Source organism: Pelodiscus sinensis, chromosome 18 (genome assembly GCF_052426305.1).
Source record: "Pelodiscus sinensis isolate ZL-2025 chromosome 18, ASM5242630v1, whole genome shotgun sequence".
Taxonomy (NCBI): Eukaryota; Metazoa; Chordata; order Testudines; family Trionychidae; genus Pelodiscus; species Pelodiscus sinensis.
Genome location: NC_143069.1, coordinates 1812875 through 1840577, shown reverse-complemented (window position 1 = coordinate 1840577; position 27703 = coordinate 1812875). Strand labels below are relative to the sequence as shown.

General features: G+C 73.8%; 1 protein-coding gene and 1 long non-coding RNA gene across 2 annotated transcripts; one reads left to right on the top strand and one right to left on the bottom strand.

Annotated features, from left to right (window-relative positions):
- Positions 1-8: 8 nt before the first annotated feature.
- Positions 9-27576, top strand: AXL (AXL receptor tyrosine kinase). The gene is made up of 20 exons (XM_089769870.1): positions 9-409; positions 5031-5229; positions 6083-6183; positions 7989-8171; positions 10745-10825; positions 11032-11147; positions 13035-13230; positions 13805-13944; positions 15960-16095; positions 16231-16257; positions 16398-16530; positions 16814-16905; positions 19077-19172; positions 21187-21264; positions 21374-21466; positions 22406-22527; positions 23344-23453; positions 24197-24356; positions 25405-25541; positions 26363-27576. Exons 1-20 carry the CDS (start codon positions 337-339, stop codon positions 26718-26720), a joined length of 2631 nt encoding a protein of 876 aa, XP_089625996.1. The 5' UTR covers positions 9-336; the 3' UTR covers positions 26721-27576.
- LOC149523156 (uncharacterized) lies at positions 4433-4913 on the bottom strand. The gene is made up of 3 exons (XR_016347089.1): positions 4794-4913; positions 4599-4728; positions 4433-4539 (listed from the first exon to the last, which is right to left on the bottom strand). It is a non-coding gene; the product is annotated as an uncharacterized LOC149523156 (long non-coding RNA).
- Positions 27577-27703: the final 127 nt, after the last annotated feature.

Below are 27703 nucleotides of genomic sequence, written 5' to 3'. Positions count from 1 at the left end.
GCTGATGCTCCCTTCTGCTTTCGGGCGGGCGCCAGGCTGCGTGGGCGGGCGGGACAGGCAGTGGCTGTGGCTGAGGCTGGCAGAGGGCTGGCCGGGGCAGGCGCCCCAGCTCCCTGGCTGGGCTCTCTCTTGCAGGCTGCCTGGGGGCGCCGTGCTCAGGCCGGGGGCCTGTGGGGAGCCAGGGCGGCCCCCCGGAGCCAGGCCCAGGCGGGGCGAAGCCGGCGAGGAAGGAGGCGACCGTGGGCAGGAGTCGGGCTCGGAGGCCCCGACCCGCCCGGACCGGCAGGGCGCGGCCCCCAGATCCACTCCGGGCGCTGGCGATTCCGGGGAGCCGACATGGGCACGGCCGGCAGCCCCCTGCTCTGCCTGCTGGCGGCCTGCTGGCTGGGCACGGGCGCGCCCCAGGCCGGTGAGTACCCCCTGGAGAGCCTGGGGCAGTAGCTCCGGGCTCTTCTGCCCCTTCCTGGGGGGCGGAGGGCAGAGCCGAGGCGCAGGATGGGGACTGGGGGCAGGCGGATCCCACGGGGGGGGGGTTGGTTTCCAGTCCTGAGTCTGTGACCGACTCCCCATGTGACCCTGGCCCAGCCCCTTCAGCCCCATTGTGCCTCGGTTTCCCCACTGGGGGTAAGCATGTTGGCCAATCTCTGCGGGCTTTGGGGTGCCGGGGTGGGGGCTGAGACTGGAGAGGTCAGTCCCAGGTGCTGGTTGTGGGGCAGGTGCCCAGAGCCCCCGTGGAGGGGGCTGGAGAGGTGCCAGGGTCAGCGGAAGCTAAAAACAGCTTCATCGCAGACTAGGCTGCAGGTGGGAGCCAGCAGAGGCTGCTCAGAGCCTGGGGGGCAGGGCTGGGCTGGAGGGTGGGGCACTGGCAGGGCTGGGGGGCAGGAGCTGGGGGTGGGTGGGGCTGTCGGGGCAGGGGGCAGGGGCTGGGGGGGGATGGGGCACTGGCAGGGCAGGGGGCAGGGGCTGGGGGGCGGATGGGGCACTGGCAGGGCAGGGGGCAGGGGCTGGGGGGCGGATGGGGCACTGGCAGGGCAGGGGGCAGGGGCTGGGGGGCGGATGGGGCACTGGCAGGGCAGGGGGCAGGGGCTGGGGGGAGGGTGGGGCACTGGCAGGGCTGGGGGGCAGGGGGTGGGGGGTCGGGGCAGGGGGGGGCTGGGGGAGGGTGGGGCACTGGCAGGGCAGGGGGCAGGGGCTGGGGGGAGGGTGGGGCACTGGCAGGGCTGGGGGGCAGGGGCTGGGGGGCGGATGGGGCACTGGCAGGGCAGGGGGCAGGGGCTGGGGGGAGGGTGGGGCACTGGCAGGGGCTGGGGGGCAGGGGCTGGGGGTGGGTGGGGCACTGTCAGGGCAGGGGGCAGGGGCTGGGGGCGGGTGGGGCACTGGCAGGGCAGGGGGCAGGGGCTGGGGGGCGGGGGGCACTGGCAGGGCAGGGGGCAGGGGCTGGGGAGGGTGGGGCACTGGCAGGGCAGGGGGCAGGGGCTGGGGGAGGGTGGGGCACCGGCCGCACAGGGAGCTCGGCTCCCCGCTCTGGGATGTGGGGCTGGGCGAGCTGCACACACATCATGTTTGCCGGATGGGTGGGGGCTTTGGCCCCGCAGCTCCCTCGGCGCATCCCAGCTGTGTCGCGGAGCAGCTCCCCCCAGCACTGGCTGCATTTCAGCACCAGCGTCACCTTGTGCCTGCGCAGGGCGGCCAGATGGGTCCAACAAAAATACCGGCCACGAGCCCCCAACGGACACGAGGTCGGAGCGAGCCCGCGCCCCCCAGCTCCATTGGCTGCAGCACTGGACTGGCCGGTTCAAACCCGACCCCTGGCACCGGGACGGGCCTTGTGCTGGGGAACAGGAGCCTGCTACAGAGTCCTGGACGGTGCCCCCAGACCCCCCGAGATCAGGGCCCGTCGGGCCGGGCGCCCCCCCCCCAGGCCCCCCGAGATCAGGGCCCGTCGGGCCAGGCGCCCCCAGACCCCCCGAGATCAGGGCCCGTCGGGCCGGGCGTCCCCCAGACCCCCCGAGATCAGGGCCCGTCGGGCCGGGCACCCCAGACCCCCCGAGATCAGGGCCCGTCGGGCCGGGCGCCCCCAGACCCCCCGAGATCAGGGCCCATCGGGCCGGGCGCCCCCAGACCCCCCGAGATCAGGGCCCGTCGGGCCAGGCACCCCCAGACCCCCCGAGATCAGGGCCCGTTGGGCCGGGCGCCCCCAGACCTCCCGAGATCAGGGCCCGTCGGGCCGGGCGCCCCCAGACCCCCGAGATCAGGGCCCGTCGGGCCAGGCACCCCAGACCCCCGAGATCAGGGCCCGTTGGCCGGGCGCCCCCAGACCCCCCGAGATCAGGGCCCGTCGGGCCGGGCACCCCAGACCCCCCGAGATCAGGGCCCGTCGGGCCGGGCGCCCCCAGACCCCCCGAGATCAGGGCCCGTCGGGCTGGGCGCCCCCCAGACCCCCCGAGATCAGGGCCCGTCGGGCCGGGCGCCCCCCAGACCCCCCCCGAGATCAGGGCCCGTCGGGCCGGGCGCCCCCAGACCCCCCGAGATCAGGGCCTGTCGGGCCGGGCGCCCCCAGACCCCCCGAGATCAGGGCCCGTCGGGCCGGGCGCCCCCCCCCCCCGAGATCAGGGCCTGTCGGGCCGGGCGCCCCCCCCCCAGACCCCCCCCGAGATCAGGGCCCGTCGGGCCGGGCCCCCAGACCCCCCCGAGATCAGGGCCCGTCGGGCCGGGCGCCCCCCAGACCCCCCGAGATCAGGGCCCGTCGGGCCGGGCGCCCCCAGACCCCCGAGATCAGGGCCCGTCGGGCCGGCGCCCCCAGACCCCCTCCGAGATCAGGGCCCCCAGACCCCCCCAAAAGGAGGCCAAGTCTCTGCATTTCCCGGCGGCCCGTCACCGCCAGCCCAGCCCCAGGTTCCCTGCTGACCCGCTCTGGGCCCTGCGAGGCTCTGGGGGGGTCCCAGGCCCTGGGATCGGCCTCCCGGCAGAACGTGCCGGAAGCGGGGGGGGGGGGAAACGAAAGAGGAACCAAATTGCTTTGAACCACAAGCGGCGGCGGGGGGGGGCCTGTGACCGGTGCACCCAGCGGGGGAGGGGGGGCCTGTGACCGGTGCACCCAGCGGGGGGAGGGGGGCCTGTGACCGGTGCGCCCGGCGGGGGGGGGGGGGCCTGTGACCGGTGCACCCAGCGGGGGAGGGGGGCCTGTGACCGGTGCGCCCGGCGGGGGGGGGGGGGCCTGTGACCGGTGCACCCAGCGGGGGGGGGGGGGCCTGTGACCGGTGCACCCAGCGGGGGGAGGGGGGGGTGACCTGTGTGACCGGTGCACCCAGCGGGGGGAGGGGGGGGGGGGCCGGGGGGGTGCACCCAGCGGGGGGGGGGGGGGGGCCTCAGGCTTCCACTGTGACCCGCCAGCCCCCAGAGCGAGCAGCAGGGCCAAGTCCCTTCTGGTTCCCACGCCCTGGAATGTGGCTCCCATCCCAAGGGGCTGAACGGCCGGGGGAGGGGGAGGGGAGAAGGTCCCTGCTGTGCAGATCAGCTTCCCCCCCCCCCCCCCCCCCCCCCCCCCCGATCCGGTTCCTCTGCCTTTGGCAGCTGGGGAAACTGAGGCACAGGCGGGCTGATTCCCAGCCCCCTGCTCCATGCACATCCAGGAGCCAGACCTGGGGACGGCCGTGTCCCTCCACCATCCCCGTGCCTGCCTCTGGGGTGGGGCCCAGGGGCCGGTCCTTCACGGACCCCTCGCCTGGCTCTGAGATGCGCCCACCTCTGGGGTGGGGCCGAGGGGCCGGTCCTTCATGGACCCCTCACCTGGCTCTGAGATGCGCCCACCTCTGGGGTGGGGCCTGCGGGCTGGTCCTTCACAGACCCCTCACCTGGCTCTGAGATGCGCCCACCTCTGGGGTGGGGCCCAGGGGCCGGTCCTTCACAGACCCCTCACCTGGCTCTGAGATGCGCCCACCTCTGGGGTGGGGCCCAGGGGCCGGTCCTTCACGGACCCCTCACCTGGCTCTGAGATGCGCCCACCTCTGGGGTGGGGTCTGCGGGCCGGTCCTTCACGGACCCCTCGCCTGGCTCTGAGATGCGCCCACCTCTGGGGTGGGGCCCAGGGGCCGGTCCTTCACGGACCCCTCGCCTGGCTCTGAGATGCGCCCACCTCTGGGGTGGGGCCCAGGGGCCGGTCCTTCACAGACCCCTCGCCTGGCTCTGAGATGCGCCCACCTCTGGGGTGGGGTCTGGCCCCCTGGCTCTGAGATGCGCCCACCTCTCTGAGATGCGCCCACCTCTGGGGTGGGGCCTGCGGGCCGGTCCTTCACGGACCCCTCGCCTGGCTCTGAGATGCGCCCACCTCTGGGGTGGGGCCCAGGGGAGCCTGGTCCTTCACAGACCCCTCGCTCTGGCTCACGGAGATGCGCCCACCTCTGGGGTGGGGCCTGCGGGGAGCCTGGGGTGGGGTCCTTCACGGACCCCTCGCCTGGCTCTGAGATGCGCCCACCTCTGGGGTGGGGCCCAGGGGCCGGTCCTTCACGGACCCCTCGCCTGGCTCTGAGATGCGCCCACCTCTGGGGTGGGGTGCTGGTCCTTCACGGACCCCTCACCTGGCTCTGAGATGCGCCCACCTCTGGGGTGGGGCCCAGGGGCCGGTCCTTCACAGACCCCTCGCCTGGCTCTGAGATGCGCCCACCTCTGGGGTGGGGCCTGCGGGCCGGTCCTTCACGGACCCCTCACCTGGCTCTGAGATGCGCCCACCTCTGGGGTGGGGCCTGCGGGCTAGTCCTACACGGACCCCTCGCCTGGCTCTGAGATGCGCCCACCTCTGGGGTGGGGCCCAGGGGCCGGTCCTTCACGGACCCCTCGCCTGGCTCTGAGATGCGCCCACCTCTGGGGTGGGGCCTGCAGGCCGGTCCTTCACGGACCCCTCGCCTGGCTCTGAGATGCGCCCACCTCTGGGGTGGGGCCCAGGGGCTGGTCCTCCACAGACCCCTCGCCCCACAGAACACTCTGGGGGGGCAGGCCCCCAGCAGCAGACACCTTCAGCCCCCCCCCCGCAGCCCTGCACTTCCTGGAGAGCCCCTCGAACCTGACGGCGTCGCTGGGGAAGGACGTGCGGCTGCGCTGCGCCGTGCGCCTGGGCCAGGAGCCCCCCGACATCGGCTGGCTGCGGGACGGGCGGACGCTGGAGCTGGCCGACACCAACCAGATGCAGATGCCGGTGACCGACAGGGACTGGCTGGCCGTCAGCGAGCTCAGGTGAGCGGGTCCCCCTCACCCAGACCCCACGCCCCCCCCAGGGCCAGGGGTCACCCAGTAGGAGCCATGGGGAGTGGGGTTGTCCCCCGAGGAGGGTGGCACCGGGCCCTGCCCCCCATCTGCAGCCTGGTGCAGTCCAGGCTGGGCAGACAGAGCCCGACCCGGCCCCCCTGCCTGCCCCCCAAGCCAGAGAGACTCACTCCCACCCCCAGCAACCGGCCCCTGCCCTGCAGCCAGCCCTGCCCCCTTCCCGGGCAAAAGGGGTCAGCTGGTTGCCCCCCATCTACGCTCAGCTTCCAGAGTGCCTGGCCCAGCGGGTACAGGCTGGGCTGGGGCTGCCTCCCGCAGTGGGTCACCCCCCAAATTCCCACACCCAGCCAGGCACTGGCGCCCTGCCCAGGGAAACTGAGGCACACACACGGGGTCACCCCAGGACAGTAGGTATCCCATGCCACACAACAAGGGAACAGAGCGACCCCCCCCCACCCCGCGTCCCAGGAGCCCAGACGGGTGCTGCACCCGGCGCAGGTTGGGGGCTGGAGGGGGGGGAGCGGGTGACGCTGGTGAAGCTGCCCCGCCCTGCAGGCCACGGCGCCTCTCGCTGCTGCCTCCTTCCTCAGGGCAGACGGCCCCCCCAGTCCGGCCCCCCTCCATGCAGTGCCCCCAGTCCGGCCCCCCCAGTCCAGCCCCCCTCCATGCAGTGCCCCCAGTCCGGCCCCCCCAGTCCAGCCCCCCTCCGTGCAGTGCCCCCAGTCCAGCCCCCCCCAGTCCGGCCCCCCCAGTCCGCCCCCCCGCGCCGTGCCCAGCCTGCCAGGTGCTGCCCGCAGCGCTCACGCCCCCCCTCCGCCCGCAGTATCCCCGCGGTGCAGCTCTCGGACGCGGGCAGCTACCAGTGCGCGGTGCAGGTCCAGGGGCAGGAGGTGCTGTCTGACGCCGCCCACCTGGGCCTGGAAGGTGAGTGGCCCTGGGCCCCTCCGGACTCGGCCCTGCACCACGGGGCTGAGGGCGGTGGCTGGATAAAGGGGAAAGCAGCCACGCTGCTGCAGCCTGTGGGGCGCTGGAGCCGTGGCTGGGACAGGGAGCTGCCCCGGGTGTGCGGGTCCCTGGGGAGCCGGAGCCGTGGCTGGGACAGGGAGCTGCCCCGGGAGTGCGGGGCCCACAGGGCGCTGGAGCCGTGGCTGGGACAGGGAGCTGTCCCGGGAGTGCGGGGCCCACAGGGCGCTGGAGCCGTGGCTGGGACAGGGAGCTGTCCCGGGAGTGCGGGGCCCACAGGGCGCTGGAGCCGTGGCTGGGACAGGGAGCTGTCCCGGGTGTGCGGGGCCCACAGGGCGCTGGAGCCGTGGCTGGGACAGGGAGCTGTCCCGGGAGTGCGGGGCCCACAGGGCGCTGGAGCCGTGGCTGGGACAGGGAGCTGCCCCGGGTGTGCAGGGCCCACGTGGCACCGGAGCCATGGCTGGGACAGGGAGCTGCCCTGGGTGTGCGGGTCCCTGGGGAGCCGGAGCCGTGGCTGGGACGGGGAGCTGCCCTGGGTGTGCGGGTCCCTGGGGAGCCGGAGCCGTGGCTGGGACGGGGAGCTGCCCCCGGAGTGCGGGTCCCTGGGGAGCCGGAGCCGTGGCTGGGACGGGGAGCTGCCCCGGGAGTGCGGGTCCCTGGGGAGCCGGAGCCGTGGCTGGGACGGGGAGCTGCCCCGGGAGTGCGGGTCCCTGGGGAGCCGGAGCCGTGGCTGGGACGGGGAGCTGCCCCGGGAGTGCGGGTCCCTGGGGAGCCGGAGCTGTGGCTGGGACAGGGAGCTGCCCCGGGAGTGCGGGTCCCTGGGGAGCCGGAGCCGTGGCTGGGACGGGGAGCTGCCCCCGGAGTGCGGGTCCCTGGGGAGCCGGAGCCGTGGCTGGGACAGGGAGCTGCCCTGGGTGTGCGGGTCCCTGGGGAGCCGGAGCCGTGGCTGGGACGGGGAGCTGCCCTGGGTGTGCGGGTCCCTGGGGAGCCGGAGCCGTGGCTGGGACAGGGAGCTGCCCTGGGTGTGCGGGTCCCTGGGGAGCCGGAGCCGTGGCTGGGACAGGGAGCTGCCCTGGGTGTGCGGGTCCCTGGGGAGCCGGAGCCGTGGCTGGGACGGGGAGCTGCCCCCGGAGTGCGGGTCCCTGGGGAGCCGGAGCCGTGGCTGGGACGGGGAGCTGCCCCGGGAGTGCGGGTCCCTGGGGAGCCGGAGCCGTGGCTGGGACGGGGAGCTGCCCCGGGAGTGCGGGTCCCTGGGGAGCCGGAGCCGTGGCTGGGACGGGGAGCTGCCCCGGGAGTGCGGGTCCCTGGGGAGCCGGAGCCGTGGCTGGGACGGGGAGCTGCCCCGGGAGTGCGGGTCCCTGGGGAGCCGGAGCCGTGGCTGGGACAGGGAGCTGCCCCGGGAGTGCGGGTCCCTGGGGAGCCGGAGCCGTGGCTGGGACGGGGAGCTGCCCCGGGAGTGCGGGTCCCTGGGGAGCCGGAGCCGTGGCTGGGACGGGGAGCTGCCCCGGGAGTGCGGGTCCCTGGGGAGCCGGAGCCGTGGCTGGGACGGGGAGCTGCCCCGGGAGTGCGGGTCCCTGGGGAGCCGGAGCCGTGGCTGGGACGGGGAGCTGCCCCAAGAGTGCGGGTCCCTGGGGAGCCGGAGCCGTGGCTGGGACGGGGAGCTGCCCCGAGTCACACCCAGCCCTGCTGCTCAGGCGCCCCTGTCGGGGGAGGCGGGCTCCGGGCAGGGGGGAAGCAGCAGCCTGATGTCCGCTCTGCCTGCCCAGGGCTGCCCTTCTTCTCCGAGGAGCCCCAGGACCTGGAGGTGGCGGCCGACACCCCCTTCAACCTGAGCTGCAGCGCCCAGGGACCCCCGGATCCCGTGCGGGTCGTCTGGCTGCAGAACGGGGCTCCCCGCAACTCCCTGGTGGAGCAGCTGGCCCAGGTGCCCTCCACGCTGGCAGTGAGCGGTGAGTGGGGGGGCACGGGGCAGAGCCCCCCCCCCCGTAGGCACGTTGGGGCGGGGGATGGGAAGAAGGCGGGAGAGGGGAGCAGCTGTTCGGGGCACCCCCCATGTCTCTGCTCTCAATGGGCCGTTTGTCTCCTGCTCGCCAGGGTGGCTCGGTTATGGCTGTGGGGGGGTCAAGGGGGTCGTCAGCAGCTTGGGCCTGCGGCGGCGGCTCTCCCACTGCATTATTCTGGGTGGCGCTCGTCACCGGGGAAACTGAGGCAGGGAGCGCTCAACCACCCGGCCCATGGTCACATGGGGAGCCCATGACAGACCCAGGAACAGAAACCGGCCCCCCCCCACCCCAACCCAACCCACTAGCCCCCCCTCCCTCCCCGACCCTGACAGAACCCAGGTGTCCTGGCGCACAGCTCTGACCACTAGCCCCCACTCCCTCCCTGAGCCAGAAGCAGGGGCAGAAGGGCCCCAGCCAAGTCCCTGGCACTCCCAGGCTGTGCAGCCCCTGAGAGCCCCCCTCCCCCCACGGCCCCCGAGCGCCAGCCCCGCTGACTCAGGCTGGGGCGGGTGAGGCACCGGAGTGAGTCAGGCACTGAGCTGAGGGGGGGAGGGGCAGGGCCAGGGGGTGGCAGCCGGCACAGGGCCTGGCCGGGGAGCTGGGGGGCTATTCCAGCCACTTGGCCCTGGCGGGGCTCTGTGCCCCCCACCCTCCTGTGTCCGCATAGCCCCTCACCCAGGTGTCAGGCCTCATGGGGCTTAGCAACGCCTTGGGCTTTCTGTACCCCATGATCAGCCAGGGAGAGAACCCAGGAGACCTGGCTCCCGGCCCCCCCCCCCTCTAACCACTAGCCCCCACTCCCCTCCCAGAGCCAGGGGAGAGAACCCAGGAGTCTTGGCTCCCGGCCCCCCCGCTCTAACCACTAGCCCCCACTGCCCCGAGCCAGGGGAGAGAACCTAGGAGTCTTGGCTCCCATCCCCTGCTCTAACCACTAGGCCCCACTGCCCCGAGCCAGGGGAGAGAACCTAGGAGTCTTGGCTCCCATCCCCTGCTCTAACCACTAGCCCCCACTGCCCCGAGCCAGGGGAGAGAACCCAGGAGTCTTGGCTCCCATCCCCTGCTCTAACCACTAGCCCCCACTGCCCCGAGCCAGGGGAGAGAACCTAGGAGTCTTGGCTCCCATCCCCTGCTCTAACCACTAGGCCCCACTGCCCCGAGCCAGGGGAGAGAACCCAGGAGTCTTGGCTCCCATCCCCTGCTCTAACCACTAGCCCCCACTGCCCCGAGCCAGGGGAGAGAACCTAGGAGTCTTGGCTCCCGTCCCCTGCTCTAACCACTAGCCTCCACTGCCCCGAGCCAGGGGAGAGAACCTAGGAGTCTTGGCTCCCATCCCCTGCTCTAACCACTAGCCCCCACTGCCCCGAGCCAGGGGAGAGAACCTAGGAGTCTTGGCTCCCATCCCCTGCTCTAACCACTAGGCCCCACTGCCCCGAGCCAGGGGAGAATGCTGTGCTGGGAGCGGAGCAGCGAGTCGCGGGGCGGCAGCCTGGGAGCCGGAGGGACACAGCAGCCGGGCCAGGCCGGGGGGATCCCTGGCCCCCGATGTGCGGAGGAGGAGGGGGCACTGGGCTGGGGGCATTCAGGCCGGGGCTGGGCAGAGGAGCAGGGAGTGGGGGGTTAGGGGGCCGGGAGTGTGCCCCACAGCCGCCCCCCCACTCACCCGGCCCTGCCCCCTCAGCTCTCCGGCCTTGGGCTCAGGCCACGCCCCCCGGCACCCTGTGCCCCTTCTCCCAGTGCAGGGCGGGGAGGCTGATAAGCTGGAGGCCTCGTGGCCTTGGGGGCGGCTGGGATGAGGGAACAGGGAGGGATGGGAACCCGCCAGCCCTGCCAGGAGAGGGGGCAAGGGGCTGGGCCTGGGGCAGGGAGGCGCTAGGGGGCACTGTGGGGCAGGGAGGACAGGAGGACTGGCCCCAGGCCGATGCTAGGGGGCACTGTGGGGCAGGGGGGCCAGCGGGGGGCTGGCCCCAGAGTGGTGCTAGGGGGCACTGTGGGGCAGGGGGGCCAGCGGGGGGCTGGCCCCAGAGTGGTGCTAGGGGGCACTGTGGGGCAGAGGGGCCAGCGGGGGGCTGGCCCCAGAGTGGTGCTAGGGGGCACTGTGGGGCAGGGGGGCCAGTGGGGGGCTGGCCCCAGAGTGGTGCTAGGGGGCACTGTGGGGCAGGGGGGCCAGTGGGGGGCTGGCCCCAGAGTGGTGCTAGGGGGCACTGTGGGGCAGAGGGGCCAGCGGGGGGCTGGCCCCAGAGTGGTGCTAGGGGGCACTGTGGGGCAGAGGGGCCAGCAGGGGGCTGGCCCCAGAGTGGTGCTAGGGGGCACTGTGGGGCAGGGGGGCCAGCGGGGTGCTGGCCCCAGAGTGGTGCTAGGGGGCACTGTGGGGCAGAGGGGCCAGCGGGGGGCTGGCCCCAGAGTGGTGCTAGGAGGCACTGTGGGGCAGGGGGGCCAGTGGGGGGCACTCTCAGGTAGGGCTGGCATGGCAGGGTCTGGGGGTGCCCCACATTCTCACCCCCTCCCGCTGTGCCCCCCAGGCCTGAACGGCAGCGCCTCGTTCTCCTGCGAAGCTCACAACGCCAAGGGCGTGGCCACCTCTCGCACGGCCGCCGTGACAGGTGAGGCTGGGCCGGCCCCACGTCCCCGGGCGGCAGCGTCCATGGGGCTCCCCACGGCACGGGGAGGGGATTGCCGGGGGCCCGCGCGACTCCCCCAGCAGCCCACGGAGGGCCCCCTGCCCAGCCTTCTCCCCCCAGAGCACAGACATGGGGTGCCGTGGGGCACAGGCTGGGGCTGCCCTGACCCCCCCGTGTGCCGTCCGCAGTGGTCCCCCAGCGCCCCCGGAGCCTGCTGCTGGTGATGCCAGGCGAGACGGCGCTGGAGGTGGGCTGGGAGCCGGGGGCCAGCGGGGAATCTCCCCTCAGCGTCTGCACCGTCCAGGTAGGCTCAGGCGGGGGGCAGCGCCATGGGGCTGGGGCGGCGGGTGGCTCCATGGGGCAGGGCGTGTGGCGCTGTGGGTTCAGGAGAGGATGGCTCCGAGAGGTTGGGAGGGGGGTGGCTCCATGGGGCAGGGGCATGGGTGGCGCCGTGGGGCTCGGACAGGGGTGGCTCTGTGGGGCAGGGGCATGGGTGGTGCCGTGGGGCTCGGACGGGGGTGGCTCCGAGGGGTTTGGGAGGGGGTGGCTCTGTGGGGAGTGGTGCCGTGGGGCTCGGACGGGGGTGGCTCCGAGGGGCTTGGGAGGGGGTGGCTCTGTGGGGAGTGGTGCCGTGGGGCTCGGACGGGGGTGGCTCCGAGGGGTTTGGGAGGGGGTGGCTCTGTGGGGAGAGAGTGGTGCCGTGGGGCTCGGACGGGGGTGGCTCCGAGGGGCTTGGGAGGGGGTAGCTCTGTGGGGAGTGGTGCCGTGGGGCTCGGACGGGGGTGGCTCCGAGGGGCTTGGGAGGGGGTGGCTCTGTGGGGAGTGGTGCCGTGGGGCTCGGACGGGGGTGGCTCCGAGGGGCTTGGGAGGGGGTGGCTCTGTGGGGAGTGGTGCCGTGGGGCTCGGACGGGGGTGGCTCCGAGGGGCTTGGGAGGGGGTGGCTCTGTGGGGAGTGGTGCCGTGGGGCTCGGACGGGGGTGGCTCCGAGGGGCTTGGGAGGGGGTGGCTCTGTGGGGAGAGAGTGGTGCCGTGGGGCTCGGACGGGGGTGGCTCCGAGGGGCTTGGGAGGGGGTGGCTCTGTGGGGAGAGAGTGGTGCCGTGGGGCTCGGACGGGGGTGGCTCCGAGGGGTTTGGGAGGGGGTGGCTCTGTGGGGAGTGGCGCCGTGGGGCTCGGACGGGGGTGGCTCCGAGGAGTTTGGGAGGGGGTGGCTCTGTGGGGATGGCGCCGTGGGGCTCGGACGGGGGTGGCTCCGAGGGGCTTGGGAGGGGGTGGCTCTGTGGGGAGTGGCGCCGTGGGGCTCGGACGGGGGTGGCTCCGAGGGGCTTGGGAGGGGGTGGCTCTGTGGGGAGTGGTGCCGTGGGGCTCGGACGGGGGTGGCTCCGAGGGGCTTGGGAGGGGGTGGCTCTGTGGGGAGTGGCGCCGTGGGGCTCGGACGGGGGTGGCTCCGAGGGGTTTGGGAGGGGGTGGCTCTGTGGGGAGTGGTGCCGTGGGGCTCGGACGGGGGTGGCTCTGTGGGGAGTGGCGCCGTGGGGCTCGGACGGGGGTGGCTCCGAGGGGCTTGGGAGGGGGGGGGCTCTGTGGGGAGTGGCGCCGTGGGGCTCGGACGGGGGTGGCTCTGTGGGGAGTGGCGCCGTGGGGCTCGGACGGGGCTGGCTCTGTGGGGATGGCGCCGTGGGGCAGGGGATGACACCGTGGGACCCCGAGGGCGGATAAGCGCAGGGGCCGGCTCGGGGATGTGAGAGGGTCTTGGCCCCAGCCGGGGGGTGGGCACACAGGTGAGGGGGCCGGGGGAACGGTGACGGGGGGCACCCGGCCTGCCCCACTTCCTGCCACCCCCAGGCTGCGAAAGGGGAAGCGCAAATTGCTGAGCACCCGGATTTGGGGCTTAGGAGGAATCCAGCAGCCTCCTGCTTCTGCTTTTCCTGGGGGCCGGACGCCCCCCCCATGCCTGTGACCGCTGCCCCCCCCCCGGGGAAACCGAGGCGCCCAGCCCAGCGCCTCCGGGGAAACGAAACTCGGCGGCGAAGGGGGTTTCTGCGGCCCCGTCCTGTCGCCGTTCGGCTCCTGTCGCGCCCAGGGAATGGGGGGCCGCACTGGGGGTGCCCCCGGCTCTGCTCCCCCAAAAGGGGGCCAGGGCCTGTGCTGCATGGGGGGATTCCTGCCCCCACCAGTGCCCCCCTGTCACCCCAGGCTGTGCGCACAGACCAGGACCTCAGCAGCGAGCCCCCCGAAGCCATGTACAGCCAGAACACCAGCGTGCCCCCCTTCCGCCACCGCCTCGTGGGGCTGGCGCCCTTTGCCACCTACCACGTCCGCGTGGCCTGCCACAGCCGGGCCGGAGCCTCCCGCTGGACCCACTGGGCGCCCATGGAGACCCTGGAAGGCGGTGAGCAGAGGGGAGCGGGGCCTAGTGGTTAGAGGGGGCAGGAGCCAGGACTCCTGGGTTCTCTCCCCAGCGCGGGGCCGGGGGAGCGGGGCCTAGTGGTTAGAGGGGGGCAGGAGCCAGGACTCCTGGGTTCTCTCCCCAGCTCGGGGCCGGGGGGAGCGGGGCCTAGTGGTTAGAGGGGGGCAGGAGCCAGGACTCCTGGGTTCTCTCCCCAGCTCGGGGGCAGGGGGAGCGGGGCCTAGTGGTTAGAGGGAGCGGGGCCTAGTGGTTAGAGGGGGCAGGAGCCAGGACTCCTGGGTTCTCTCTCCAGCGCGGGGCCGGGGGGAGCGGGGCCTAGTGGTTAGAGGGGGCAGGAGCCAGGACTCCTGGGTTCTCTCCCCAGCGCGGGGCCGGGGGGAGTGGGGCCTAGTGGTTAGAGGGGGGCAGGAGCCAGGACTCCTGGGTTGTCTCCCCAGCGCGGGGCCGGGGGGAGCGGGGCCTAGTGGTTAGAGGGAGCGGGGCCTAGGGCTGGGGGGCTGTTCCCATGGGGGTGGGCCCCCCGGCAGGCCCAGTGACGCGCCTGTGCCCCCGGCAGCGCCCCGCGCCCCCCCGGAGAACGTCACGGCCGTGCGGAACGGCAGCCGCGCCACGGTGCACTGGCGGGAGCCCCGCGGGCCGCCGGCCGGCATCCTGCGCGGGTACAAGCTGGCCTACCAGAGCCCCGACACGCCCGAGGTGAGCGCCCCCCGGGGCCCCGCCATGGGGCAGGCAGCAGTGCGGGGCCCGGGGACCCCCCCTTTCCCGCCCCCGCCCGCCCCACGTACCCTACCCCCGCCTCAGCCAGCCCCCCCTTCCCCATCCCCGCCCACCCCACGTACCCTGCCCCCGCCTCAGCCTCCCCCTTCCCCGCCCCCCTGCCCCACGTACCCTGCCCCCGCCTCAGCCTGCCCCCTTCCCCGCCCCCCTGCCCCACGTATCCTACCCCCGCCTCAGCCAGCCCCCCCCCCCGCCCCCGCCCACCCCACATACCCTACCCCCGCCTCAGCCAGCCCCTCCTTCCCCGCCCGCCCCACGTACCCTACCCCCGCCTCAGCCAGCCCCCCCCCCCGCCCGCCCCACGTACCCTACCCCCGCCTCAGCCTGCCCCCCTTCCCCGCCCCCCTGCCCCACGTACCCTACCCCCGCCTCAGCCAGCCCCTCCTTCCCGCCCGCCCCACGTACCCTACCCCCGCCTCAGCCAGCCCCCCGCCCCCGCCCGCCCCACGTACCCTACCCCCGCCTCAGCCTGCCCCCCTTCCCCGCCCCCGCCTGCCCCACGTACCCTGCCCCCGCCTCAGCCAGCCCCCCCTTCCCCACCCCCACCCGCCCTACGTACCCTACCCCCGCCTCAGCCAGCCCCCCCTTCCCCATCCCCGCCCACCCCACGTACCCTGCCCCCGCCTCAGCCTACCCCCCTTCCCCCCCCCCCTGCCCCACGTACCCTGCCCCCGCCTCAGCCTGCCCCCCTTCCCCCCCCCCTGCCCCACGTACCCTACCCCCGCCTCAGCCAGCCCCCCCCGCCCCCGCCCCCGCCCACCCCACATACCCTACCCCCGCCTCAGCCAGCCCCTCCTTCCCCGCCCGCCCCACGTACCCTACCCCCGCCTCAGCCAGCCCCCCCCGCCCCCGCCCGCCCCACGTACCCTACCCCCGCCTCAGCCAGCCCCCCCCGCCCCCGCCCGCCCCACGTACCCTACCCCCGCCTCAGCCTGCCCCCCCTTCCCCGCCCCCTGCCCCACGTACCCTACCCCCGCCTCAGCCAGCCCCTCCTTCCCCGCCCGCCCCACGTACCCTACCCCCGCCTCAGCCAGCCCCCCCGCCCCCGCCCGCCCCACGTACCCTACCCCCGCCTCAGCCTGCCCCCCCTTCCCCGCCCCCGCCTGCCCACGTACCCTGCCCCCGCCTCAGCCAGCCCCCCCTTCCCCACCCCCACCCGCCCTACGTACCCTACCCCCGCCTCAGCCTGCCCCCCCTTCCCCACCCCCACCCGCCCCCCATACCCTGCCCCCGCCTCAGCCAGCCCCCCCTTCCCCACCCCCGCCCGCCCCACGTACCCTACCCCCGCCTCAGCCAGCCCCCCGCCCCCGCCCGCCCCACGTACCCTACCCCCGCCTCAGCCTGCCCCCCCTTCCCCGCCCCCGGCTGCCCCACGTACCCTGCCCCCGCCTCAGCCAGCCCCCCCTTCCCCACCCCCACCCGCCCCACGTACCCTACCCCCGCCTCAACCTGCCCCCCCTTCCCCACCCCCACCCGCCCCCCACCCCCCCCGCCTCAGCCAGCCCCCCCTTCCCCACCCCCGCCCGCCCCACGTACCCTACCCCCGCCTCAACCTGCCCCCCCCTTCCCCACCCCCGCCCGCCCCACGTACCCTACCCCCGCCTCAGCCAGCCCCCCCTTCCCCCCCCCCCCCCGCCCCACATACCCTACCCTCGCCTCAGCCAGCCCCCCCTTCCCCACCCCCGCCCGCCCCACATACCCTACCCTCGCCTCAGCCAGCCCCCCCTTCCCCACCCCCGCCCACCCCACGTACCCCGCCCCCGCCTCAGCCAGCCCCCCTCGTTCCCCGCCCTCTGCCTCAGTCAGCCCCCCCCCCCGAGCCAGCCTGTGGCGGGTGGGAGCTGGCACCCCTAGGGGGAAAGGCCCCCCAGCCAGTCCCGCCCCAGGGCCTGGAGCCGGGTGTCCTGGCCCCGGCTCACCCCGCTCCCTCCCAGGTGCTGGTGGACGTGGGGCTGCGCACGGAGGAGACGCTGGAGCTGGCCGGGGAGGTGCAGAACCTGACGGTGCGGGTGGCCTCCTACACCCAGGCCGGGGACGGGCCCTGGAGCGACGCCGTCACCCTCTCGGCTTGTGAGTGCGGGGGGCTGGGCCCCCGGAGCCCACCCGGGTCCCTTCTCTGGCCCGGGGCCTGCCGGCCGACTGATCGTACCACCCCCTAACCCCCCGCCCCCCAGCTAACGGCTCCTCTTCTCTCCCCCTCTGCAGACCAGCTCGCCCCACAGACCCAGGAAGGTGAGGTCCCCTTGCCCCCACCCCCCGTCTGTCCTGCCCCCCTCCCCCTGCCCCGTCACCACCTTGCCCCCCCAGCCTTGCAGGTCAGGGGGGCAGCTGCCCCGGGACTGCCCGGCCCTGCTAACGCCGTTGCCCCGCAGTGTGGGAGAGTGCGGCGCCTGCCGTCGCCTGGCACTGGTGGGCCGTGGCCCTGGCCGTGGTGCTGGCCGTGGCCTTTGCCGTTTTCCTCCTTCTCGTGCTGGCCCGGCTGCGCAGCAAGGAGACACGGTTCGGGTGAGTGGGGCGGGCTGGGGGCAGGGCTGCTGGCTGGGGGCTGGGGGCGGGCTGGGGGCGGGGCGGCCTGGCTGGGGGCGGGTGATGGGGCAGGACAGGGCCGGGCTGGCTGGGGGCGGGTGATGGGGCGGGCTGGCTGGGGGAAGGGGATGGGGCAGGGCGGGCTGGCTGGGGGCGGGTGATGGGGCGGGGCGGGCTGGCTGGGGGAAGGGGATGGGGCAGGGCAGCCTGGCTGGGGGCCCGAGGTGGGGGGCCTGGTCTGATGGGCTCTCGCCCGGCGCAGGGAGGCGTTCGAGCCCCGCGGGGAGCAGGGGGAGCTGGTGGTCCATTACCGAGTCCGCAAGTCCTACAGCCGCCGGACGACGGAGGCCACCCGTGAGTACCCCGCGCTGCGCCGGCCCCACGGCCACCCCCGGCTGGCCCCCGGTGGGCACCAGTCCCAGCACACCCAGGCACCGCTGAGTGTGCAGCCGGGGCTCCCATCTACGCTCTGCCACCCTCTGGCTGCCTTTGGGCCTGCCCCCCTTAGGAGATTACGGGGGGATAGGAGAGGTCTATACAATCATGCCTGGGATGGAGACAGTGATTGACTTATTCCCACACTATAAGAACGAGGGGTCACCCAAGGAAATGAACAGGCGGCAGATTTAAAACAAACCAAAGGGAGTTTTTCTTCACGCTGTGCACAGTCAACCTGTGGAACTCCTCGCCGGAGGATGCAGTGAAGGCCAGGACCTTACCAGGGTTCAAAAAAGAGCTAGATAGATTCATGGAGGTTGGGTCCGTCAATGGCTGTTAGTCAGGGTGGGCAGGGATGGGCTCCCGGGCTTCTGTGTGTCTGGGAATGGGTGACGGGGGAGGGATCCCGTGAGGATTCCCGATTCTGTTCCCTCCCTCTGGGGGCGCCCAGCCCGACAGGCCCTGATCTCGGGGGATTCTGGGGGGCACCCGGCTGGACAGGCCCTCGTCTCGGGGGGATCTGGGGGCGCCCGGCCCAACGGGCCCTGATCTCGGGAGGGGTCCGGGGGGTGCCTGGCCCGACGGGCCCTGATCCCGGGGGGGTCTGGGGCACCAGGCCCAATGGGCCCTGATCTCGGGGGAGTCTGGGGGCGCCCGGCCCGACGGGCCCTGATCTCGGGGGGTCTGGGGGCGCCCGGCCTGACGGGCCCTGATCTCGGGGGGGTCTGGGGGTGCCCGGCCCGACGGGCCCTGATCTCGGGGGGCCTGGGGGCGCCCGGCCCGACGGGCCCTGATCTCGGGGTGGTCTGGGGGGCGCCCGGCCCGACGGGCCCTGATCTCGGGGGGGTCTGGGGGGTGCCTGGCCCGACGGGCCCTGATCTCGGGGGGGTCTGGGGGGTGCCCGGCCCGACGGGCCCTGATCTCGGGGGGGTCTGGGGGCGCCCGGCCCGACGGGCCCTGATCTCGGGGGGTCTGGGGGCGCCCGGCCCGACGGGGCCCTGATCTCGGGGGGTCTGGGGGTGCCCGGCCCGACGGGCCCTGATCTCAGGGGGGGGTCTGGGGTTGCCCGGCCTGACGGGCCCTGATCTCGGGGGGTCTGGGGGCGCCCGGCCCGACGGGCCCTGATCTCGGGGGGGTCTGGGGGCGCCCGGCCCGACGGGCCCTGATCTCGGGGGGTCTGGGGGCGCCCGGCCCGACGGGCCCTGATCTCGAGGGGTCTGGGGGGCGCCCGGCCCGACGGGCCCTGATCTCGGGGGGTCTGGGGGCGCCCGGCCCGACGGGCCCTGATCTCGAGGGGTCTGGGGGGTGCCCGGCCCGACGGGCCCTGATCTCAGGGGGGTCTGGGGGTGCCCGGCCTGACGGGCCCTGATCTCGGGGGATCTGGGGGCACCAGGCCCGACGGGCCCTGATCTCAGGGGGTCTGGGGGCACCAGGCCCGACGGGCCCTGATCTCAGGGGGGTCTGGGGGCGCCTGGCCCGACGGGCCCTGATCTCGGGGGGGTCTGGGGGGCGCCCGGCCCGACGGGCCCTGATCTCGGGGGGGTCTGGGGGCGCCCGGCCCGACGGGCCCTGATCTCGGGGGGTCTGGGGGGCGCCCGGCCCGACGGGCCCTGATCTCGGGGGGGTCTGGGGGCGCCCGGCCCGACGGGCCCTGATCTCGGGGGGTCTGGGGGCGCCCGGCCCGACGGGCCCTGATCTCGGGGGGGTCTGGGGGTGCCCGGCCCGACGGGCCCTGATCTCGGGGGGTCTGGGGTGCGCCCGGCCCGACGGGCCCTGATCTCAGGGGGTCTGGGGGCGCCCGGCCCGACGGGCCCTGATCTCGGGGGGTCTGGGGGCGCCCGGCCCGACGGGCCCTGATCTCAGGGGGTCTGGGGGCGCCCGGCCCGACGGGCCCTGATCTCGGGGGGTCTGGGGTGCGCCCGGCCCGACGGGCCCTGATCTCAGGGGGGGGTCTGGGGGCGCCCGGCCCGACGGGCCCTGATCTCGGGGGGTCTGGGGGCGCCCGGCCCGACGGGCCCTGCTCTCGGCCGGGGTCAGGCCCTGCCCCGTGGATGCCAGTGCCTAACCCCGGTGGCTCTGGCGCGCAGTGAACAGCCTGGCCATCAGTGAGGAGCTGCGGGAGAAGCTGCGGGACGTGATGGTCGATCGGCACAAGGTGGCTCTGGGGAAGACGCTGGGCGAAGGTGAGCGCCGGCCGGCCGCGGCGAGCAGCCGTGCACCGTGGGGCCAGGCACCATGCCCGGCAGTGGGTACCCCATCCCAGTCGGGCCCCCGGCTTCCTGCCCTGGCCCCCTAGAGGCCTCCCCTGCCTGAGCCAGGCTGTCCCCCACGTGCCTCCCCCCATTCCTGGGCCTGGCCCCCTGCCCTGCCCAGCTCTGCACTGGGGTCAGAGGAGCTGGAGCACCCCTTTGGGCTATGGGTCTTGGGGGGCGGGGAGCAGCCGCCGTGACCCTGCCATGGCCCTGATCTGCCCCAGGGAGCTTGGGCACAGGCCACCCTCCAATCTGCCCACGACTCAGGCTCCAGAGTCAACACCAGGCTGGGGGGGGAGGTGTAGCCACTGCTACTGAGCCAGCAGGGGGCGCTGTGAGCAACCGGGGTGCTGGGAGCTTGCCAACGAAGGTAATAACCTCCGTGTGTGTGTGTGAGTGTGTGTGTGTGTGTGTGTACGTGTGTGTGTGTGTGTGTGTGCTCTGTGTGTGTACACGGGTGTGTGTGAGTGTGTGTGTGCTCTGTGTGTGTACATGGGTGTGTGTGTTTGCACTGTGTGCGCGTACTGGTGTGTGTGTGCGCTGCTGTGAGCAAGCACTAGTGTGTGTGTTTGCATTGTGTACGCGCACTGGTGTGTGTGTGCGCTGCTGTGAGCGAGCACTAGTGTGTGTGTTTGCACTGTGTACGCGCACTGGTGTGTGTGTGCGCTGCTGTGAGCAAGCACTAGTGTGTGTGTTTGCACTGTGTGCGCGCACTGGTGTGTGTGTGAACTGCTGTGAGCAAGCACTAGTGTGTGTGTTTGCACTGTGTGTGCGCACTGGTGTGTGTGTGCGCTGCTGTGAGCGAGCACTAGTGTGTGTGTTTGCACTGTGTGTGCGCACTGGTGTGTGTGTGCGCTGCCATGAGCGAGCACTAGTGTGTGTGTTTGCACTGTGTGCGCACTGGTGTGTGTGTGCGCTGCCATGAGCGAGCACTAGTGTGTGTGTTTGCACTGTGTGTGCGCACTGGTGTGTGTGTGCGCTGCCGTGAGCGAGCACTAGTGTGTGTGTTTGCACTGTGTGCACACACTGGTGTGTGTGTGCGCTGCCGTGAGCGAGCACTAGTGTGTGTGTTTGCACTGTGCGCGCGCACTGGTGTGTGTGTGTGCACTGCCGTGAGCGAGCATTGGTGTGTGTGTGAGCTGCCATGAGTGTACACTGGTGTGTGTGTTTGCACTGTGTGCGCGCACTGGTGTGTGTGTGAGCTGCCGTGAGCGTGCACTGGTGTGTGTGTTTGCACTGTGTGTGCGCACTGGTGTGTGTGTGAGCTGCCGTGAGCGAGCACTGGTGTGTGTGTTTGCACTGTGTGTGCGCACTGGTGTGTGTGTGCGCTGCCGTGAGCGAGCACGAGTGTGTGTGTTTGCACTGTGCGCGCGCACTGGTGTGTGTGTGTGCACTGCCGTGAGTGAGCATTGGTGTGTGTGTGAGCTGCCGTGAGTGTACACTGGTGTGTGTGTTTGCACTGTGTGCGCGCACTGGTGTGTGTGTGAGCTGCCGTGAGTGTACACTGGTGTGTGTGTTTGCACTGTGTGTGCGCACTGGTGTGTGTGTGCGCTGCCGTGAGCGTGCACTGGTGTGTGTGTTTGCACTGTGTGTGCGCACTGGTGTGTGTGTGTGCTGCCGTGAGCGAGCACTAGTGTGTGTGTTTGCACTGTGTGCGCACTGGTGTGTGTGTGAGCTGCCGTGAGCGAGCACTAGTGTGTGTGTTTGCACTGTGTGTGCGCACTGGTGTGTGTGTGAGCTGCCGTGAGCGAGCACTAGTGTGTGTGTTTGCACTGTGTGTGCACACTGGTGTGTGTGTGCGCTGCCGTGAGCGTGCACTGGTGTGTGTGTTTGCACTGTGTGCGCATGCTGCTGCCCCCTGCTGGCTGCCCTGGCCCTGGCTGTGCTGTGTGTCCAAGCACCCGCACACCAGGCCTCTCAGCCCCTCTGCCTCCGGCTTCCGCAGGGGAGTTTGGCTCGGTGGTGGAAGGGCAGCTCAAGCAGGACGACTGCGTCCGCAAGGTGGCCATCAAGACCATGAAGAGTAAGTGTCCTGCGGGCGCCGGGGGCCTCCTCTGCCCTGCCCCCAAGGGCCCCTCCTGCCCCCGCTGCCTCCCCTGGCGGCTCCAGCCTCACCCCCTCTGTGCCCGCAGTCGCCATCTGCACCCGCAGCGAGATGGAGGATTTCCTGAGCGAGGCCGTCTGCATGAAGGACTTCGACCACCCCCACGTCATGAAACTCCTGGGTAGGGGCCTGCCTCTGAACCGGGAACCGGGGGTCCCTGCTCTGACCACTAGACCCCGCTCCCCTCCCAGCCCCTGCTCTAACCACTAGTCACCGCGCCCCACCCACTCTAACCATTAGACCCCGCTCCCCTCCCAGCCCGTCTAACCACTAGTCACCACTCCCCACACACTCTAACCACTAGACCCCGCTCCCCTCCCAGCCCGTCTAACCACTAGTCACCGCTCCCCACCCACTCTAACCATTAGACCCCGCTCCCCTCCCAGCCCGTCTAACCACTAGTCACCGCTCCCCACCCACTCTAACCATTAGACCCCGCTCCCCTCCCAGCCCCTGCTCTAACCACTAGTCACCGCGCCCCACCCCACTCTAACCATTAGACCCCGCTCCCCTCCCAGCCCCTGTCTAACCACTAGTCACCGCTCCCCACCCACTCTAACCATTAGACCCCGCTCCCCTCCCAGCCCCTGTCTAACCACTAGTCACCGCTCCCCACCCACTCTAACCATTAGACCCCGCTCCCCTCCCAGCCCCTGCTCTAACCACTAGTCACCGCGCCCCACCCCACTCTAACCACTAGACCCCGCTCCCCTCCCAGCCCCTGCTCTAACCACTAGTCACCGCGCCCCACCCCACTCTAACCATTAGACCCCGCTCCCCTCCCAGCCCCTGTCTAACCACTAGTTACTGCTCCCCACCCACTCTAACCATTAGACCCCGCTCCCCTCCCAGCCCGTCTAAGCATTAGATCCCGCTCCCCACCCCACTCTAACCACTAGACCCTGCTCCCTTCCCAGCCCGTCTAACCACTAGATCACATACTTTGATTTGGGATCCGTATCTCCCGTCTGGGTCTCCCTGTTCAGTCTGGGGGCCTGGGATCCAGGGGGGCTGGGAATCTGGAGGGGCCGCGCTGACAGCAGCTGGGGTCCCCGGGCAGGGGTGTGTTTGCAGAGCACAGAGAGCGAGGGCTTCCCCTCGCCCGTCGTCATCCTGCCCTTCATGAAGCACGGGGACCTGCACAGCTTCCTGCTCTACTCCCGGCTCGGGGAGAGCCCCCTGGTGAGTGTGCGCCCCCCCGGCACAGCCCGGCGCTAACCGGACCCCCCGGCCACGGCCCTGAGCTAACCAGCCCCCCCGGCACAGCCCGGCTCTAACCGGACCCCCCGGCCACGGCCCTGAGCTAACCAGCCCCCCCCCCCGGCACAGCCCGGCGCTAACCGGCCCCCCCGGCCACGGCCCTGAGCTAACCAGCCCCCCCCCCCGGCACAGCCCGGCGCTAACCGGCCCCCCCAGCCACGGCCCTGAGCTAACCAGCCCCCCCGGCACAGCCCGGCGCTAACCGGCCCCCCCAGCCACGGCCCTGAGCTAACCAACCCCCCCCCCCGGCACAGCCCGGCGCTAACCAGCCCCCCCAGCCACGGCCCTGAGCTAACCAGCCCCCCCGGCACAGCCCGGCGCTAACCGGACCCCTGGCCACGGCCCTGAGCTAACCGCCCCCCCCCCCCGGCACAGCCCGGCGCTAACCGGCCCCCCCAGCCACGGCCCTGAGCTAACCAGCCCCCCCCCCCAGCACAGCCCGGCGCTAACCGGCCCCCCCAGCCACGGCCCTGAGCTAACCAGCCCCCCCCTGGCCCAGCCCGGCGCTAACCGGCCCCCCAACCACGGCCCTGAGCTAACCGGCCCCCCCAGCCACGGCCCTGAGCTAACCCGCTCCCTCCTGGACCAGCCCGGCGCTAACCGGCCCCCCCAACCTCCGCCCCAGCCCAGCGCAAACCGCCCCAGCCACAGTCCGGCCCCGCCCACCACTAACGGGCTCCCCCCAGCCGGGCCCCGGTACCCCACCCCCACCCGGCACTAACGAGCTTCCCCCCCCAGTACCTGCCGGCCCAGACCCTGGTGCGCTTCATGGCCGACATCGCCAGCGGGATGCAGTATCTGAGCAGCCGGAGCTTCATCCACCGGGACCTGGCCGCCCGCAACTGCATGTGAGAGCTGGGGCCTTGGGGACCCCGAAACGTCAAGGGAGAGGGCAGGGCCACGCCCTGGGGAGCCTCTCCGACCCCCACCCTGCCCTCAGGCCTGCCCCCCTCCCCAGCCCCCCACCCTACCTCCCAGGCCAGCCCCCTCCCCAGCCCCCCACCCTGCCCTCAGGCCAGCCCCCCCTCCCCAGACCCCCACCCTGCCCTCAGGCCAGGCCCCCCTCCCCAGCCCCCCACCCTGCCCTCAGGCCTGCCCCCCTTCCAGCCCCCCACCCTGCCCTCAGGCCTGCCCCCCTCCCCAGCCCCCCACCCTACCTCCCAGGCCAGCCCCCCTCCCCAGCCCCCCACCCTGCCCTCAGGCCTGCCCCCCTCCCCAGCCCCCCAGCCCCCCCTACCTGCCCCAGGGCCCCCTCCCCAGCCCCCCCCCTACCCCCAGCCCCCCACCCTGCCCTCAGGCCTGCCCCCCTCCCCAGCCCCCCACCCTACCTCCCAGGCCTGCCCCCCACCCTGCCTTCAGGCCTGCCCCCCTCCCCAGCCCCCCACCCTACCTCCCAGGCCTGCCCCTCCTGCCCAGCCCCATGGTTCCCTGGAAGCTGGGTGCTTGGGCAGCTGCCCAGGAGAGTCAGGTGCCAGCAGCGGGTGAGTCTCCGGGTGGTGCACATCCGCACAGCAGGTCATTGAACAAAATTCATGCGTGCCCGGGGGGCGATGGCAGCGGCCCTCGGGCCTCACTGGCACTGCCCCCGCAGGCTGGACGAGAACATGAACGTGTGCGTGGCCGACTTCGGCCTCTCCAAGAAGATCTACAACGGGGACTATTACCGGCAGGGCCGGATCGCCAAGATGCCCGTCAAGTGGATCGCCATCGAGAGCCTGGCCGACCGCGTCTACACCACCAAGAGCGACGTGGTGAGCCCGGCCCCGAGCCCCCGGCCTGCCCCCGGCCCCCGCCCTCCCCAGCCCCCGCCCCCCCTGGGCCCCCGGCCCCCCCCGCCCCCGGCCCCGAGCCCCCGGCCTGCCCCCGGCCCCCGCCCTGTCCCCAGCCCCCGGCCCCCGCCCCCCCCAGCCCCCCCCCCCCCTGGGCCCCGGCCCCCGGCCCCCGCCCCCCGCCCGGCCCCCGCCCCCCGGCCCCGCCCCTCGCCCGGCCCCCGCCCCCCGGCCCCGCCCCTGGGCCCCCCCCCGGCCCCCGCCCCCCGGCCCCGCCCCTGGGCCCCCCCCGCCCCCCCCCTGCCCCCGGCCCCAGGCCCCCCCCCCCACCCTGCCCCCTCCCCGCCCCTGCCCCCCGCCCTGTCCCCGGCCCCCTGCCCCCCGCCCCCCCCCCCCCGCCCCCTGCCCCCACCCCCCCCCCACCCGGCCCCGGCCCCCGCCCCCTCCCCGGACCCCGCCCCCCTGCCCCCGGCCCCCCCCGCCCCCGCCCCCGCCCCCCCCCCTGCCCCCGGCCCCCGGCCCCCGCCCTGTCCCCGGCCCCCACCCCCCCGTCCCCCGCCCCCGGCCCCCCCCCTCCCCTGGGCCCCGGCCCCCGGCCCCGCCCCCCCCCCGGCCCCCGCCCCCCCGCCCCTGGGCCCCGGCCCCCCCTCCGCCCCCCGGCCCCCCCCCCCCCCCTGCCCCCAGCCCCCGGCCCCCACCCCCCCCTGCCCCGGCCCCCGGCCCCCCCCCTGCCCCGCCCCCGGTCCCCCGCCCCCCCCCGGCCCCAGCCCCTGCCCCCCGCCCCCGGCCCCCCCCTGCCCCCAGCCCCCACCCCCGGCCCCCCCCTGCCCCCGGCCCCCGGCCCCCGCCCCCCCCCGTCCCCCGCCCCCTGCCCCCGCCCCCCCCTGCCCCCCCCCGCCCCCCCCCTGCCCCCGGCCCCCGGCCCCCGCCCCCTGTCCCCCCCCTGCCCCCCGCCCCCGGCCCCCAGCCCCTGCCCCCAGCCCCGGCCCCCGGCCCCCGCGCCCGCAGCGCTAACCCTCCCTTCCCGCAGTGGTCCTTCGGGGTTACCATGTGGGAGATCGCCACGCGGGGCCAGACGCCGTACCCGGGCGTGGAGAACAGCGAGATCTACGACTACCTACGGCAGGGACACCGCCTCAAGCAGCCGCTTGACTGTCTGGATGGACTGTAAGGACCCCCCCCCCCCGCCCCCTCAGGGCCCCTGGCCCCCCCAGAACCCTCCCGTCCCCCTCAGGGCCCCTGGCCCCCCCAGACCCTCCCCGCCCCCTCAGGGCCCCTGGCCCCCCTCCCCAGACCCTCCCGGCCACCTCAGGGCCCCTGGCCCCCCAGACCCTCCCATCCCCCTCAGGGCCCCTGGCCCCCCAGACCCTCCCGGCCACCTCAGGGCCCCTGGCCCCCCAGACCCTCCCATCCCCCTCAGGGCCCCTGGCCCCTCAGACCCCTCCCCAGCCTCCCCCAGGCTCTTAGAACCCCAGCCACCCTGGGACCCCTCTGCCCTCCAGGGCTTCCCAGCATGCTATGGGGCCATTCCCAGGGACCTGCCCCTCTCTGCAGTGCCCCCCCCCAGCATGGTCCCCTCCCCCAGCCATTCCCTGTGCGCTGCATCTCAGCCTGTTTAGCCCCCCATGTCTCTGGACCGGCCAAGGGCCCCCCAAGAGCAGCCCCCCACATCTCCAGGGCCCCCCAGCAGCCCCCCACGTCTCCAGGGCCCCCCGGGAGCAGCCCCCCACGTCTCCAGGGCCCCCGAGAGCAGCCCCCCACGTCTCCAGGGCCCCCCAGGAGCAGCCCCCCACGTCTCCAGGGCCCCCGAGAGCAGCCCCCCACGTCTCCAGGGCCCCCGAGAGCAGCCCCCCACGTCTCCAGGGCCCCCGAGAGCAGCCCCCCACGTCTCCAGGGCCCCCCGGGAGAAGCCCCCCACGTCTCCAGGGCCCCCGAGAGCAGCCCCCGGCCGGTGGAGGCAGCCCGCTCACGCCGGCCCCTCTCCCCAGGTACGAGCTGATGAGCCGGTGCTGGGCGCTGCAGCCCCAGGAGCGCCCCACCTTCGAGGCGCTGTCCGGGGAGCTGGAGAAGATCCTGCAGGGCCTCCCGCCCGCCCAGGGCCCCGACGAGATCCTCTACGTCAACATGGAGGAGGGGGGCGCGGAGCGGGGCGCCGTGGGGGGGCCGGGCACCGAGCTGCCGGCGAAGCAGCCGCTGTCCCCCAAGGGGGAGGTGACGGCCCAGGTGCACCGGGCCGAGGGGGCGGGGCGTTACGTGCTGTGCCCCGCCCCCTCGGAGAGCGGCCGCCAGCCGGGCGACCCCTCCGCCGCCCCCACGCCCTGCGCTGCCTCTGAGAAGGGGGCCTGAGGGGGGGCTGGTACCTCTGGGCCCCAAGCCCCGTCGTGCTGGCAGAGATGGGGGGCCAGCCGGGGTGGGCGGAGTCCCCACCAGCCGCCCCGTTGTCTGTCTGACCCTGAGCTCCTGCCCCCCACCCTGGGCTCCTGCCCCCCATCTCCTGTCTGACCCACCAGCTGTGGGCTCCTGCCCCCCATTTCCTCTCTGCCCCCCACCTAACTCCATTCTCTGACAGTTCCTCCCCCCATCTCCTGAACAGGGGAACTCCCTCCCCCCCCCCGCCAGGCATCCTTCCCTGCCCCACTCCCCAGCCCCAGCTCCCCCAGGGCGGGCCTCTCCTGTGGGGCTGGGCATGGCCAGTCTCTGGGGGGCCGCGCCCCCAGGGCGAGGAGGGGGGCCAGGCCTGAGCAGGGTGAGAAAGGGGACTTTGTCCCTTTCTGGCTGGGCCCCTGCCCCTCTTGGGCCCAGCACTCCTCTCCAGCTGTTTCACTGCCATAGGGCGGGTCGTGGCGCGGCCCTGCCCCTCGCCGGACACAGGAAAGGGACAATGCCGGGACAGGGCGGAGCTGCCCCACAGCGCTGGGCCCCCAGCCGGGCCGCCCTAGAGCCACGGGTACGAAGGACGCCGGAGACCCATCCGCAGCATTTCGGGAAGAGCCGCGGCGCGGGGCCGGCTCCGAGCGCCCGTCTGCCGCTGCCACGAGGGGTCCTGGTGCCCAGCCGGCTCGGGGGCTCAGCTCCCCCCAGCAACGGACAGACTCTGTGTGCACGGTGCCTACGGAACGGCAGCTCCGGTTCGAAAGGCCCCGTCCGGGCGCGCCCGCGTTCGCCACCACCGTGCTTATAAAGAAAGGCTTTTGTTACAGAACCACCCAGCCTGCGCCGCTTTCCTTCCTGCCTCAGACAACTCCGCGGGCAGTGGGGGCTAGTGGTGAGAGCGGGGGGCGGGGAGCCAGGCCTCCTGGGAGCTCTCCCCTCTCTGGGTGGCAGTGGGG